General features: G+C 35.9%; 1 protein-coding gene across 3 annotated transcripts in view; it reads right to left on the reverse strand.

Annotated features, from left to right (window-relative positions):
* Positions 1–6,297: 6,297 nt before the first annotated feature.
* The window catches only part of LOC128992303 (aquaporin AQPcic-like), a 58,962-nt gene continuing 47,362 nt past the window's right edge, over positions 6,298–17,897 (reverse strand). For all 3 annotated transcript variants that reach the window (XM_054415799.1, XM_054415801.1, XM_054415800.1), the window contains exons 3-6: positions 11,569–11,712; positions 10,073–10,288; positions 9,369–9,449; positions 6,298–7,553 (exon numbers count right to left, since the gene is read on the reverse strand). In XM_054415799.1, the coding sequence (XP_054271774.1) occupies positions 7,446–7,553; positions 9,369–9,449; positions 10,073–10,288; positions 11,569–11,712 (549 nt within the window). In that variant the 3' untranslated portion in view covers positions 6,298–7,445. The remainder of the gene's footprint in view (positions 7,554–9,368; positions 9,450–10,072; positions 10,289–11,568; positions 11,713–17,897) is intronic.

Genomic DNA, 17,897 nt, shown 5'->3' on the forward strand with positions numbered 1-17,897 from the left:
GTAAACATTATTTTTAGTCTCTAGGGAGTAAAAATCAGCTGTTGTAAACAATTGTAAAAATCTATTGTGACAATCGTATCGATCGAAATTATTTATCAATTGGTTTATTAGGTAAGGTTTTTAGCTATTTTTGTCGATTGCTCGACATATCGATGGTATAATGTACTATAACACAATCGTAATAAACGAAATGATTGAATCACTTACTAAACAGCTGCTTATTTGCACTGGCAGAATTGAAAACAAGCTGGAAGTCTTTTTTATAGGTTATCTTTACATAACAATTATTTCGCTTTCTAGCTTTGTTTGTTAATTAATTATGCAACTAGTGTCCCTGTTGCTCGAAATCGAGCAATTGCTAAGTATTACAGGTGTTATTTTAAAACGAATAACAGTCATAATTTTTGATGACTTGAAAAGATTCAACTCAAAGATTATGGAATACTCAAGATGTACATAACAGATCGATATAATCAACTTTTCTTGTAAATATCTTATTATTTTTCAAAAGCTGATTTTGTTTTTTAGTGTTTTCTACAAATAGTTTTACTCATAGCCGCATTAGGTTGTCCATAATAACGATTATATAAAAACAAAACACACACATTATTTCTATTTGTTCCCCTTGGTGGTGTTCCATGACTTTCCTATGTTCCATAGTTTGCAAATTGTCTCTTTCAATGATTACTAAGCAATATCAATTCGGTAAGTAATGTTAAGTGTTAATTCAGTTTTATTTTTATTATGTCAATTTCTCCAGGCTCTCTCGGTTTTCCCCCATAGTAATATTTACGCCAACCCAAATTCAAATAGTAACGATTTCATTTCAACCAAGTAAGTAAATGTTTGTAGCAAACACTGTTAAATTAGCAAACTTATTGACTTCTCTTCTTCTCACTTTTCATTTCTGACAACAGCTGGAGTTTCATAACAATATTTGTTTCCCATGTTAATCTTATGGAGAAATACGAAACTTTAAAGGGCCCCAGGGTCTCACCCTCTATATATTTCCCTAAAAAGAAAGTTTCCTGCACAACTTGACGTTACGCTCTTTCCAATGACACCAAAAATATGAGAACATGTAAATCGGTTCAGTAGTTTCGGAGGAGTAATTGTCACAAAAAACCTGCTTGCGTATTAAATAAGTATAGATATGACGAAAAATATAGTTCACCACACGGGCAAAAAATGACTTTTTAACGCTCGCTCGTTTTCCGACCTCGGGTCAAAAAAGTCACTTTAGACCCTAGTGATGAAATATACTATTGTATTGTTTGTTCACTTTTGTGCTATTTTGCTGGCCGATTTATTTGTAACAATTAAATTTTAAGTAAATGTTACACTAATCTTTAAAGGTAGTTTTTCTTTATTTATTGTATGATTGTTCCTTTACACTCCAATATTTTTAGCTAGTTTTTGGGATTATAGTGTTAAGACTGGACAGTAAAACAACACAGAGGGGATTACGTTAAATTAAATTAAATTACAACACTGAATAATAAAATAGATAATCGTCTCTACTGGGGATAATATTGCAGGAATCTTAATAGTTTAGGCAATATACACATTTATCTAAGTGTGTATGGTAAGTGAATGGTTTTAACTTTCTTGGGTAATCAAATCTTCTGTTTTTGCTGACAAATTGAGTACTACGTTGCCCTGGACTGAGGTCGTACCAATGAGGTCTACGGTAAAGATACGTATATTGTATCCGTAGGTAACCTATATTTCCAAAATTACAAATATGTATTCACAGAGCATGAAAACAGTTCTCAACAGGAACCACTACTCTTTGGAATATTACTGTCACACACAACCACTTCGCATTACTTCAGACATATGATTCCAAGTTACCCACAAAGTTCAAGGCCAACGACTAAAACAGATTTCTCAGCTTTGATTCGCTGATTTGCACAATTTGCTCTGACATTTGTACGATGGAATCGTTTATTTTCTCTGAGGCAACATCTCACTGGACACCAGTCTTTTTGCCTAATTATGTCATTTGGAACCTACTGAAAAAAATATAGAACCCTGATACCTAATATCTTAACCCTAAGTATAAAAAATTACATTTTTTGCATACACGTCAATGTCCGAAATTTCACATTTTTACTTTCAAACGCGTTTTTCCGAAAGTTTGAATTTCAAAAAATTTTCTGACAAAAATATCTTGAGAACCAAATGATAAAGAGAGTTCATATTTTCACCACATATTTAGTAGATCTTTTACTAAATATTTAGGTAGAATTAGACTTTTAGGTATTTATGTTGCTTAGACACATAATTTTATATATATGCATGTCTTTTTAAAAAAAAGTCTAAAGTTTACTCTACGATTTTTTATAAGCCACTAATACTACCATGATAAATCCACCTAAATATTTAGATTATATCATTATTTTCAAAATTAGACCATGAGCAGTGCAATATGTTGAATAGTTTCTTAAATATATCATTTTGAAATATGGTTTAAACGTGCAAAAACCAGTTTTTATTCCTGTAGGTTGTATGTGACAACTTTTTGGCCGTTTCACATTTTTTTTGTTAGCTCACTACACACTAGAATAAATAGTTATTGTGTACTAGCATTGTTATTGTGTATTTCAAAAAAGGTATTTTTTCAGTGGTGAATCCCCTTAAACGGGAATTAAAACATGTGGTCTTTAACTTGAGGGAAGGATGGGATTAGGTTTCTTAAAAGGTCTTGAAACATCTTGTATCATGAGATTACCATTGAGGCGACACAAAAATTATAATTTTACGGTAAACGTTAAATCGGAAACTTTTCCGTGTATTTTAAATTACTTACTTAAAACTTAGCCACTATAGTCACTGTAGTCATTTTCCTCACTCTTATCTGTGACTCATTCCCATTATCTAAACAATTCTATGATTTTTTGATAGAAAAAAAAATATTTTACCAGAAACTTAAATACTAGAATAGAAACTTAAAATTGATTGATATTACTAGCCGCCATACCCGTGCTTTGCAACGGGAAGAGAACGCATGAGAAGAATTAATTTTGCGTTCCATTGAGCTGCTGTATGAAAAGATATTGCCCATTAATGTAGTCGATACCTTTGTGTAGCCCAACGATCACAAGACCAAGTGTAGCCTAACATTTAAATCAAACGGTACAAACATCACAAAATATTTTAGCTTTTTATAGATATAGATAGTGTATGAATTGACCTACGCCTACGATCACACTACGATAGAAGAAAATCGGCGAGGGCACTGCCAAGCCTAAGCTCGCAGTCCCAATGGTCTTAACTGAGGTGTATTGGTTTTTATGGTTATTATAAGCCAATCATCGGTCTCGCTCGGGCTAGAGACACGACTCTCGGCTTTTCAAATAGTTTACATTATTCTGTTTCCATCTATATATCTAATTCGTAAGCCCAAAATTTTACAATGAAATTGTGAGCGAACCGGAGGGCGTAGAAAGCTGGGAGGGGTCTCATTTTAAAGGTCTGGGCATGAAATTTTGGGGAAAATTATTCATTTTTCTTAATTATGCACCAAAAGGTTGTGACAGAATAAAATAATTCATATTTAAATAACATGGGAATCTAGGTCATGTTTGCTTTGTTTACATTAAAACATGTGGTTTAACTTTATTTAAAGCATATGGTAATATGTAATATGCACTGTAATATGTATACTAACCCTTAAGAGAGGTTGAACCTACCAATTGACTATATTAATTTAATTGCACGATCTGGAATGCCACCACACAAATTAGTTTTAAAAGTTGGTTCAATAGTGATGCTCATTAGAAATATGAAGCTAGGGTCTGGATTAGTTAATGGAGTACGATTGGTTGTGTTAGGTATTACTGGAAAAAGTGTAAAGTTAGTAGTAATTACTGGAGTAGGCAAAGGAAACGTATTTTCCATGCCAAAAATAATACTAATATCCACAGATCCTAATATGCCGTTCAAGTTTACAAGGAAAATTTTCACAAAAATTGGCATTTATTTGAAAAATTTATCTCCATGTATTTTATCTAAGTGAATTTGTCTATATTCAAAGAAATGTATATACATTTAATTAATAGTCATGAAGATTATCATTGAAAATTATCCTTAGTTGTATTATGATTAGAAAGTTTATACTATAAACACACCGCATGAAAAATCCTTTGTAATTTTTATTTTTTAACAGAGCAGACCTCAAAATGCATTATGCAGGTATGTAATAACTATTATACATATTATAATATACAATAATGTTAAACGATAATCAAGGTAGGGTAACCCATGGGACTAATAATTTGTACAAAATAATTACTACAATATATACATAGGGGCTACTGCCCCTACAAGCCACTAGAAAATATATAAGCGCTATTCGTTCGGCCAAGCGCGGTAGTCATGTTCTAGCTACTCAAAGATCCCTGCGAGTGTCAACGGATACCGAGGACTCATAATAAACTACCAAGGCTTTAAATCGCAAAATAAACCATTAGTTTTCAATTCATCAATGGTAGTTTTGTTAAAGTCTAGACTATATTGGTTTATTTTCCCAGAATAATTTGAAATTACCAATAAACTAATAAACTTCTACGTTACATAATTTGGTGACATCTAGCGGTAAGTAGACAAACTACGGCGCACTGTGGCTAGAGGCACCTAGCGGATACTAGACGAACTGCGGCCCACTTTGGTTAGTGACACCACGCACAATTTGTTATTCAGGATTAGTTTTGCCAACAGTGTCATTTGGAGGCTTCTGATTGACAATAATGAAGGTTTACTAATTGAAAAATTAGTTTTGTTCATTAAATAAAATTATAAATGCCTCAAATTCAATTTTATAATTGTTTATTATGAAATGAAACTGTCATAAACTAACCAAACCAACAAAACGTGCTGATTATGAAAAAAATCCAATGAAAGTTTATTAATCGAAAAAATTGTTCTGTTCATAAAATATAATTATAAATGCCTCAAATTCATTTTTTTTTATAAAATAAAATTGTTGTTGTGTGTTTTTATATAAACTGTCCTAACGTAACCAAACTATCCAGACTTGCTGATAACGAAAAAACTAATGAAGGGTTATAATCGAAAAAATAGTTCTGTTCATAAAATAATACTATAAATGGCTCAATTTCAATTTTATAAAGTTTTAATTATAAAATTAAATTGTCATAACCAAACCAAGCCAAACCAAACTTGCTGAAAATGAAAAAATCAAAGACAAAAAAAATTTGCCATGGGTGAGATTCGAACCCTGCTCCAGTGGTTAATCAGCCCGCCACTTTAACCACTACTCCACCGAGGCAGATGACACTGAGACATATCAATGCGGTAAATGGTGTTCCCTCAGCCAATCAGAAGCCTTCAAATAACACTTGGCAAAACTAATTCTGGAATACTGTAAATAATTTATAACTAAAAACCTTTTTTAAATCAAAACGTTTTTAAACGCACTAAAAAGTAACCTCTGCTCTTCGAACTGTCAAATTTAAGTATTTACAGCTGACTTAAATTAATCGATATATTTACATTCTTTCAAAATGTAAACATGGAAAATTTGGAAGCCCATGGGGCGTAGCCCCAGGGAAATATGAAAATTAAATGATATAATATTGCATTGTCTTCCATTTGTGAGCTATGTTTCAAGTTTCAAGTCTCTAGCTCATCGGGAAGTACCTATCAAAATTTGCAAGATAGCGAGTTAATGAAAACTAGCCCAAGGGAAATATGAAAATTAAATGATATAATATTGCATTGTCTTCTATTTGTGAGCTATGTTTCAAGTTTCAAGTCACTAGCTCATCGGGAAGTTAGTATAAAATTGATTGCAAAATTTTTACCGGACAAGAAAGTGAGCTAATAAAAACGTTTTAAAATTCAGCTGACACCACTAGGTGAAACCCGTCGAAATCGACGGTTACTTTCAAGGCTTACGTTAATTCATCTAACTGTGATAAATTGGGTGAAATATACATATTTTGAGCATTTAGCATTGTTTAAAGAGTAATAAGTGTAAAAACTATAATGATTTGAATTGCGTTAGTTGCCAAATTTGGTTGATCATTCAATGACTAAAATATTTCCCATACCTTAAGTCATCGGAGTTATTATTAGTGTTATATGATATATCTTCCTTTGGAAGAATGAGATGGGTAACAGACAAGGGTAACAAAAGTCTTTTATTTCATTAGTCGGTGACACCTATCGGCGACTAGCGAACTGGCACTTTTTGAAAATCTCATACAAAATACAAACAAATCTTGGACTAAAAAGGTTGAAATAAAACAGTATTTTACATTTATCTTTTTATTCTTGACACCAAAATAGTACCAAGGTAGAAGAGCTTAACATCTAAACTTATCTAGCATGTAATTTAACTCAAATTAAACATGAAATAGGTGAAGCTCGTATTAAAACTATATTTACAAATAATAAATTACACTAAATAAACAAAATAAATGCACTTATTGCTTACTGTTTCAAGTCATTTACGTGTGTATACTGACAATTTTGCAGTTCTTTGGTAAATACTTACAACTATACTGGTCTTTATTCTAAATGAAGGCTTGCAATGAAACTCTTGTTGTGAAAGGTACTTAACTCTGAATGCAGTTAATTCGAACATACAGATAAAGGCACATGAGAAATATACAATAAAAATCTTAAACATAAAACTCTCGTCAAGCAAACGAAATCAGTTTGAATAATTTTACTATGCAGCTAAAAGATAAATTAAGCTAATTCTTGTGGGTTAATATTAAATGAGTCGTATATGACAAAGCTTGGATAAAAAGGAGTGGAATAAAAAGAACATTTTAACATCGTAATTAGTTTGTGCAGGGAAAGGATTTAAATTATTCAACTCAAATTGTGGTTGTTTCAGACACCAAAATAATTTAATACTGTATTTTTTTTACCTATGATGTATATTTGTAAATTAATAAGTTCATGCTCATTACTTTTACAGTTAAGAAAATAAATTTACAACAAATATTACAAATCCAAAATTTCGAATTTAATTGATTTTGCAAATGATTTTAATTGAGTAACCATATAGTATCTTACATTGAATAATGAAAGAATAAATACAATTCAATATGAATACGCTTTTGTCACGTTTTTTTATTTGAACCAGTGCAGTAATAAATTTATATTGTAAATTTTAATATAATAGAAAAAAATGGTTTAAATTGTTATATAATTTTACGAAAATAAATTGAAAAGACTTTAGGGTCATTCACGGAGGTGTCAATTTTAAATCCTCCTTGATTTTCAACAAATATTCAAAGTTTGAACTTAAAGTAACTTAATTCCATTTCCCTGTCTTGAAAACAAGTGAACGTCTTACAATAGCTATTTTCTATTTGCAGAGTTGGTGTGAGAAAAAACTGATTTCAAAGCAGTGACGATGGCGTTGTGGGATAGAGGCTCCCAGAAGAGGGAGAAATTCGAAGAGTTTAAAAGTCGTAAGAGCTGGCTTCCTCGTCGGCCTTCCTAGCCCTGAAGAGTGCCTTGTAGACAACTCCAGCCACGACCCCGCCTAGGATTGGGCCCACCCAGTAGACCTGGAACAGTAATGCGTCAAGGTATGTCAGCGTCAAGTTATGTCAGCGTCAAGGTATGTTGTTTACACATACAATATAATAAAAGTCTTACGACACATTTGGATAAATTGACGTGTACTAAAACATGTACAAATACAGGGCGTTTATAAAAGAATCATCAAGTTTTAATGGCATGTACCTCACCCAATTCTTGTTTCACATTAATATTAGAAACATGTGCTTAAAAAGCATGTTTCCAAGTTTTATAATCAGCTGTTCAATAATCAGTCTTGGTTTTTTATTGGACGTGTTTGCATGTTTGCAAAATAATTACAACTCAAGAACAAAAATCTGTGTTTTTCATTGACTTAAGTGCATTTTTAATAACCGTCCAGCGTGAGTTTCGGAGTCATTTTAGACAGACACACTAAAGCATTTTAAGGTGGTAAGGTGGTATCGCCAGTTTAAGAACTCTGGAGGTGTATTGAAAAGTAAAAGTAGAAGTCGCGCAAGAGTTCTCTTAGAAACTGAGGTGGATTGGCAGATTTAACGATAATGACTTGACCCTTCTCAAATGGCCCCGTAGATCTTCTGATCTTTCGTTGTGTGATTTTTTACAACGTTTTTATAATGCCAATGACTCAAACACTTCAAGAGCTCCGTGGACGAATTCACAATGCTGTAGAATCAATGAACCTTGCGATGCTAGCCGGTGTATGGGACGATTTACAACATAGATTGGAAACTTGCTCCACGGCTAATGGACGGCGCATCTAGCACTTATAGGGGTATCTATGAAAAATTTAAGAGTTCTCCTTTCTGTTGATATATTTTATAGCCATATTTGTTTAACATTAACGTCAATAAAATGTTTTAAAACCTGATGATTCTTTTATAAACGCCCTGTATAATCAAAAGATGTTACAATTGTTATCATTTGTTAGCATTAAACCAAGGGTTTCCTACCAGCCTAGATTAAAGGAGTAGACAACTGTGTCTACTACTTTATGCTACCTCACATTGGTTATCAGGCCTAAACCCATGTGAGAACATAAAAATGTCAATCAATAAGTTTTATCAGTCACATACAAAAAGTCTTAGAGGATAGAATCTATATATTAATAGGCAAGCATGTTTCTTTAAAACCTTTTTTCTCAGCTCGTGTGCATCACAGAGGAAAACTACACATAGGGCCTACTCTTAAAAAGATATTTTCCTGCAGATGTGCAGAATCCTTTTATAAATTAAAATATGCTCAACAATCGCCACATAAAATAAATTGAAAATAAAAAAATAACATGGGCCTTATGGGTTGCTATGCTGGTGACGAAATAACAACGAAATATAAACAGAAAATCAAAACAAATGGAAGAAATACTAATTACATGTTTTATTTACAGTATGGGGCGAAGTAGAGAAGTCTGTACATCACATATGTTTGGCAGATTTTTCGACCACTGGACGACCTCTAGTATTAGTAAACACGAGGTTTATGAAATCGGTCTAAGGAAGACAAATATTACATGTAAAGGTATGTCAAACTTATGTATGTACAATTGTTAATTTTTATAAATTTACATTATAGTTTTGACTGATTGCTTGACAACTTGATGGTGATAGCGAGAATTATTTTATTTTTAGTCAGATAGGGTAGGTAATATATTCTCACATACTGTTATACTGGCCGATATAGGTAAAACATACATGGAAATTCGTCGGCTTAACAATTCGATGTCATGTAGCTGTAATAAAAGGTTAGCATAGGTCAGTGCTGTTTGGGAGTAGTTGTTGAATTGGCTAGGTTGCAGGTTAGGTTAGGCATAATTCTAATCTTACCCAGTGGTTGTCCCAGTGGTTTCCAATGACAGCGGGGCCGAATGACCTCGCAGGGTTCATGCTGGCGCCGGTGTACTTGATCTAGAGAACGACAAAAATGTCAGAAAAAATTTAAAATAGTAACTATATATGAAAATACTAATGTGAACATCAGTAATAAACCTACAAAGGTTGTTTTAGCCCATTCTACCAAACCATTCATATTCAGCTTAAATACGCATCCAATGTTCGCCACTTTCTGATAGAATAGAATGTTATAACAATTTACAAGTACTTGAGCTTGACTAATGAGGGGATCTTCAGAAAATGTTAACATTTAGGCTGAAGCAGCAGCTTCGTCAATAACAAATCCACGAAGGTCATATCTCTCAATTCTGCTCCCACCCTTCAATAATAAATAAGCCAAGTTATAACTTGCTTGGTCTTTAGCAATTTGCAACTCCCCGGGCTTCGAGAAGGAATCAAAAGATCTTCATGAAAAACCTTAAAGTCATAGAGAATGCTAAGATGGTCGTGTTTTGTTTATCAAATTGCCACTCTCAGTTAGCTTAGCTGAATCATTTCCCTGGCCTGTGGCTGAATCCAAAGACAATTCGGTCTTATGGGACTTTGGTCTTATTCTGCCTTATGGGAAACAATCTTTGGTCTTATGAGAATCAATCTTTGGTCTTATTTGAAATAATATTAGGTGCTGTGGAACTCACCGCGGCTAGATGACAGGTGGTGATGGCCAGACCAATAGCGACGGGCGCGGCGTTGCCAAGATCCTTCCTGCGGGAGTCACAGACGGCCTGGACGGTGAGCACGAGCACAAACGTGATGACAGCTTCGGTGATGAAGCCCTGGGTGGCGTCCAGACCGGCGGCGGAGTTGACCTCGGTCATGCACAAGGTGCCTTGTTGAGCGGGTGGAGTGATCACCTGTAGAAACATCGGATAAGTTGTTGGATAATGGTTTTTTACTTTGTCACCTGAGAAACTCTCTGTGTCTTAGAAGTAAACAAGATTTTTGTTCTCGAATCTTGGGCTATGGAAGATGACCGTGTTGAACAGCAAAAATACTCAGACGTTCCAGATGCATTGCAGCAATCAGTTTGTGGAGCATTTAGCTTGCCCCAAAGATCGATTGTTGCAACCAATCCGAAAGGTCAGCCAGTGTTCTAGCAGTTCAAAGACACGTTGAACTTCTAAAAGATAAAACACAATCTTCATGAATTCCCTATCTGATCACTCACTAGCAGAAACCTGTGTCATTTGATAAACACTTGCTGCTTTACCCTACGGGAAAAAGAATCTCCAACCTTAGGAAACGCTTCAACTTCAAATTCAAGTTACATCTTCATCCATTGAAATTTAGCTTGTACTGAAGATAGATTACTTCAACGAATCTAAAATTTCCGGCCAATATTTTCATCAATTAAACAGCCGAAGAACAAATTTCCACAATACTTTGACCCTACAAGCGATCGATCTTCTTCTCTACTTACCCTATCACACTTATCATGAAAATCCCACTGAGAAAAGGGTTTAAATTTAAAGGATGTGTAATAATATTGAATGCATCTTGAAAGAAATAATATATTTGGAGAAAATGAGCTTGGCACCTGGGGTTACAGTGCAAGTAATTAAAGATAGCCGGTTCCAGCGTATAGTATTTGATGGTTCAAAACTGGACCCAGTTAACCTTGGATATCGGGATTAAAAAATAGGTTCAAGCATCTGATGTAAGTCAGTAACAAAACTACAAAGGAATCTCATTCCACCCCTCTAAGAGCATGATTCAATGAAATTCCTACATATCATGATGACTAAACTTACAAGAATTAAAAGCTAATTATCCGATTTTAAATTGCTCTGTGTTACGTGAACTACACTAATAGGCTGAGAACTGAAATTGTGAGGAAGAGAGTTACTTTAAATTGGGTGAGTTCAGAATAACTTGGCAATGAAAGGTCTTCTTGGTAGGTAGTTATTGAAGAAGATAATCAACATTATCCCTTCTTATTTAAAACAAAGTTCCAAACGGAACTGAAAAACAAGGAATATTGTAAAACACTATCTATAAATGACTAGAGATCATCCAGTCCTTTAATCAAAGAAAAAAATTACACATTTCCTTCCAGCAAAATTTACTCGTCAACATCAATCTTCAAAAGATTTAAAATCTTCAAACCACTTTAGGTTGACAACCACTTGCCTACCTTCAGAATAGCGGATCCTCCAATGGCGCCGATGCATTGCACGATGATGTAGAAAGCTCCTTTGAGGATGCTGATGTGTCCAGTCACTAGGAGTCCACAAGTAACAGCTGGGTTGATGTGACATCCACTCACGTGACCGATACACTGCAACAATGGAAACTGTCAGTACCCAGAATTCCTTCACAGCTGGGAATTCGGGGTGTGGGAATGTGGCTGCAAGTTGGACGTAAAGAGTAAGCCACTATATTGAAATTTTATCTGAACCGTGTATTTCGAGTTTAGAATTTATTGATGTCTTCTTCTTAGTCTTTTTCCGAAGAAATTGGAGCTATACTGTGGTCAAAATTGTATCTATGGTCAAAGGATCAAAGGATAGAGCGTTTGTGGAATTTGTATTTTTAAATAAATGCCAAACATACGTTCAAGATGAGACACACGGTCATACAAAGAAAAGATAAATTACTCTAACATGGAAATATATCGATAAAAATGCATGCAAAAGTAGGAAAAGTACCAGAGCAGGGTTAATGACCTTGGCTGACCCCGCTCTGGTCAATGAATGAAATTACGTAAAGAAAGCAGCAAGGTCGTCCAGGTATCAGTGGCCGCTCTCTGTCTCTCTCTTACACACTGCATCTACGTATCTTCTCTCTTTCGCTCACTATGCACCCCGTATAATGTCACTTATTGGTTTACCTGACGATATTTTTTTTTAAATGACGAATCAGAAATAAATATTGCGATTTCAAAGACGTTAAAGGATAATTCGAACTAAAATAATGGTTCGCGGCGAAAGGATAGTTCAAACGAATGAGTAAAAAAGGATGAAAATGGTTCTTCAACAAAATAAACTTTCATGCCTGAAAGATTGACGTTTTTACTGTTGTTAAAACAATATCTTGTTTCATAAATTCTTATTGCTTAAAGCAAATGGTAATTAGTAGAATTAAACCGTCAGGGATAGAAGTTGTGGATTGAGTAGGATGATAGCTTTGTTACTAACAACTTGAGGAGAATACTTCAAGGTAAAATCTCTCCATAACAAATATAATTTGGTCCCTACTAATTGAGCCTGATACAAAACTTTATTCTAAGTAGGCATACTCTGATTTTCTCCTTAAATAATAATTTCTTTTTGTGACGATTGTAATGGTATACTTGTCAACGTACACTATACTGTCATACTTATTTTGTAATCTTCTCAAGCGACTGAGTGACTGAGTGGGCTTATCAAAGATAGAATTAGACACTTTAAACATTGTATAAATTAATTTATTATTAAAAACTTTGCAATACACTTACACGGGTTCGTAAGTGTGGTATGAATTGTTGACATTAATTAACTATTTTCCAATAACTATCATTCTTGATAAAGTTAAGAGACTCTTTATCTTTGACTTTGATTGGTACAAGACTTCCAACTGTACAATTTGTAGCCTCAAAGCGTGCTTCGTATTGGTGACGTTTAAACGCTCTAGTGTTACAAAATCTAAATGTTTTCATTAAGGTGAATTGTCTGTGCTTTACCACAGAAAAGTTACCTTTCTTCTATGCGCCTTTACTATTTGGCCATAATGCTATAGAACAAGCATATAGGTTAAGGGTAGACTTCCGTATCTGTTGGCACAAACAACCGAATGAAAATATTGATTCGATAGTTTCATTCGATATATCGTTTGGTAAGTTAGGTTAGGTTAACCTTACTTCGAATTAACGATATATTGAATAATATATTGATCGATATTTTCATTCGGTTGTTTGTGCCAACAGATACGGAAGTCTACCCAAAAGGTACATCAAACGGAAATATAAATCTTGCAGCTTAAATTTTTTATCCTCACACACTTCTATCCTGGAATCTCCTACACGAGCGGGAAAACACACGAGTTGTACAGAAACCTTGAGCTAGATTTGAAACGGTTTCATTAGAGCTTATTAATTAGAGCACACGCCTTAAACGAACATCGAGCTGCAAAAACTTGGGCAATCTTTCATTGTTGGCGTCCAAAATGTCGGCCACAATTAAAACGGTTGGAAATCCCTGCAGGGTGGTATTAAAAATTCGCTTTCGGACCTGTAATATATGGGTGTCTGAAATTCGCGAACGTGGGAGATGCTATGCATGATTGTGGTATTAGAAGATTAAGTGGTTTGACTAATTACCTGTATGAATTATTTCGTGGTGGTCTATGCGGTGGTGTGTATTTCCTCCCAAAAGTATGAACATTGGTTTGGGAAGTTTGTCTACAATTAAGTAAGAAGTGGTAACTAAGCTTTAACAACTTCTTGTTCAGTTATTATTTTCTGTATTTAGTTGAAATATCTATGCCACTTCACCGTGACATATTCTGAGTGAACTCTTAGCTTTATATAAAATTCGAATGCAGTGAATCTAGAATCTTTGACTGTGGAAGACGTAGACACTTTAAGCTTATGTTTATTATGTATCATTACCAATACCGTTACCAATTGAGAAGAGGACGCATCCTAGGTGCGTACTTTAACCAAAAACATGAGTGAAGTATGAGTATAGATTGTTGTGAATATGTGTATGTGTAGATTTGTTACTGGTTAAGATCAGCTGTTTCATTAGCCAGGATCATTTCAAAGCCCAATGATCAGGGACAGCTGGGTCCAGTTTCGAACCTTCAAAAAGCTACTGACTTTTCGCAGGATCGAACCGTTGACCCTCTAAGTGTAGGAGAGCACTACCCAGTCATGATAGCCGATAAATGCTGTACAAACACTATAAAATAAACCTTGGAGTTTTTTCAACAAACATTTTTGCCAAGGTTTGTAAAATAGTTGTTGGAGGGCTATTTAGGTAGGATTTTAAAAATAATGCATCTAGCTACCAATCAAATATCTACCACCCATACAAGTTGTTAAGTCATAATTGAAAAATACCTACCGATTAAACAATCTATTCCTAAATGAAACGGTCAGATAGAAGATGATTCGTTCGAGACCAGCACAGCATATTTCAGTATAAATTCAACACTGGTAAAATGAATTACAAAACAGAGTGATATGACAGTAGTAAATTATATTACACAACTCATATGTAGGTTTGTTTCAGATTTTGACGTCTTGACAGGTTCATTTCGTGTCGGCGATGTTCAAAGTAATGACGCTGGTCGATTTATGATGCAGAGGCATTCGGGGCAACTCCTGTGAAGGTCACTGGTTCAAATCTCGCTCTGGTTCTGGTAGCTGTGATATATTATGAGTCCGCTTAATTGAGTTGGAGAAATGGGAAACCTGGATGAACTAATGACTAATGGATTTGGCAACAATTATACTTTGAAAATTACCATCAAGATATGTAAGATTTCTTCTTTGCACGATATGATTGGAGCAGATTTGCAAACAACAATGGGTTAACTTGTTCAATGAAAAGTCCATCAAAATGTCACAAGCAGTTTGAGAGAAATTCGCAAAAATTAAGACAGTAGAAAAAAATCAAAATTCTCCTTTGAAAGTCACACATGAGCGTTTAAAACATACCATAATGTAATTGGTCGTTTTGACTATAATTAAGTCAAAACTTGGTCTTCTAGAGAAGACTGTGTCTTTGGATTGTATCTAAATTGTAACCTGCAACTGATTTCAGTCGATTTCCAAAAATCTGTAGCCAAAATGTCTGCCAGTATCTTCAAGTGCAACGATGTGGTCTTCTCCCGAAAAGGAAGATTCGGTTCTCTACCTCAACTGTGGAGCCTACCATCTTTTAGTTCATTAAGCGTTCTGACCTAAATTATATGATTTAACTTTTAAAGTTGATCTTGTCATTATTACATTGTACCTTTTCACCCTTTACATTCTTCTTAGATATAAGATACCAGAACCCCGCCTAATTTACGATATTCATCAAACCACAAAAGTGTAACTTCTACATGCAACAGTAAAATTCTTCATGGTGACGTCACAGACAAGACTTAACCGTTGGAAATCAGGTCACGCTGCTTCTGTTGGGAAATCGCAACAATATGTGATTCCACCGAGCGACAATAAATCAGGTTTATGGCTCTGGAGGTTTATGCCGGAGTGATTGCAGCCTACAAAGACAAACTACGCGGCAAAAGTGGCAGATGCCTTTTTTGGCGGGAACATCGTATCGATTAATCCGGTCTTGTAAGGACTGACTCCTCCCACGGGCCTCGTAGTCTATGGGGTTTACAGCCTCACCATAGTCTATGGGGCTTACAGCCTGTTCCCCATAGTCTATGGGGCTTACAGCCTGTTCGTGTTCACCGTAGTCTATGGGGCTTACAGCCTGTTCACCTATGGGGCTTACAGCCTGTTCACCATAGTCTATGGGGCCTACAGCCTGTTCACCATAGTCTATGGGGCTTACAGCCTGTTCACCATAGTCTATGGGGGTTACAGCCTGTTCACCATAGTCTATGGGGCCTACAGCCTGTTCACCATAGTCTATGGGGCTTACAGCCTGTTCACCATAGTCTATGGGGGTTACAGCCTGTTCACCATAGTCTACGGGGGTTACAGCCTGTTCACCATAGTCTATGGGGCTTACAGCCTGTTCACCATAGTCTATGGGGGTTACAGCCGGTTGACCATATTCTATGGGGCTTACAGCCGGTTCACCATAGTCTATGGGGCTTACAGCCTGTTCACCATAGTCCATGGGGGTTACAGCCGGTTGACCATATTCTATGGGGCTTACAGCCTGTTCACCATAGTCTATGGGGGTTACAGCCGGTTCAACATATTCTATGGGGCTTACAGCCGGTTCACCATAGTCTATGGGGCTTACAGCCCGTTCACCATAGTCTATGGGGCCTACAGCCTGTTCACCATAGTCTATGGGGCTTACAGCCTGTTCACCATAGTCTATGGGGCTTACAGCCTGTTCACCATAGTCTATGGGGCTTACAGCCTGTTCACCATAGTCTATGGGGCTTACAGCCTGTTCACCATAGTCTACGGGGGTTACAGCCTGTTCATCATAGTCTATAGGGTTTACAGCCTCACCATAGTCTATGGGGCTTACAGCCTGTTCACCGTAGTCTATGGGGTTTACAGCCTCACCATAGTCTATGGGGCTTACAGCCTGTTCACCGTAGTCTATGGGGTTTACAGCCTCACCATAGTTTATGGGGGTTACAGCCGGTTCACCGTAGTCTATGGGGGTACAGCCTGTTCACCATAGTCTATGGGGGTTACAGCCTGTTCACCATAGTCTATGGGGGTTACAGCCTGTTCATCATAGTCTATAGGGTTTACAGCCTCACCATAGTCTATGGGGCTTACAGCCTGTTCACCGTAGTCTATAGGGTTTACAGCCTCACCATAGTCTATGGGGCTTACAGCCTGTTCACCGTAGTCTATGGGGTTTACAGCCTCACCATAGTCTATGGGGCTTACAGCCTGTTCACCGTAGTCTATAGGGTTTACAGCCTCACCATAGTCTATGGGGCTTACAGCCTGTTCACCGTAGTCTATAGGGTTTACAGCCTCACCATAGTCTATGGGGCTTACAGCCTGTTCACCGTAGTCTATGGGGTTTACAGCCTCACCATAGTCTATGGGGCTTACAGCCTGTTCACCGTAGTCTATAGGGTTTACAGCCTCACCATAGTCTATGGGGCTTACAGCCTGTTCACCGTAGTCTATGGGGTTTACAGCCTCACCATAGACTATGGGGCTTACAGCCTGTTCACCATAGTCTTAACAGCCTGTTCACCATAGTCTATGGGCGTTACAGCCTGTTCACCATAGTCTTAACAGCCTCTTCACCATAGTCTATGGGGCTTACCGTTCCCTTGTCCCTGTAAAGTAAAAGGTAGCTGGAAACGTGGGTAATTAGTGATGTCTTTACCATACAGTCAAGGATCATGTAATTTACGTTTTTATTTGCATTAATCGTGTAATAGGGTATGTAATGTGAATCGTGGTAAGATTTACTACTATCACTTTAGATATAGTCACAATTTTATGGTTGAAACAGCTGTCACAAAAATGCTGGGAATTAGGAATAACTAATTTGACAAGTAAACTTTTGCAACTTACAATTAACAGCTGTTAAACATATTTACTGTACTACGATTTTTTTACGTGATATCATTGACTTTTGACAATGTTGTAGCGGAAATTCCATTTATTCATGTAGATGTAGAGTATCGAAACTAGTTATTACAATTTTCTTTCTACCTTACGCACCAAATTTCATACTAAGGCACCAAAACGCAATAAGGTTTTATATAACAAAACTGGAATTGGGTTTTCGATGAATGCCGCAACGTTTGGCTTATTTTTGGCAATCCAATCTTATATAGATTGAATTTTGCAGTTCCATTCTCTTATTG

The sequence above is a fragment of the Macrosteles quadrilineatus genome, unplaced genomic scaffold (assembly GCF_028750875.1).
Source record: "Macrosteles quadrilineatus isolate MER2022 unplaced genomic scaffold, UCM_ALF_1.0 Scaffold_4__1_contigs__length_99947679, whole genome shotgun sequence".
NCBI classification, from domain to species: Eukaryota; Metazoa; Arthropoda; class Insecta; order Hemiptera; family Cicadellidae; genus Macrosteles; species Macrosteles quadrilineatus.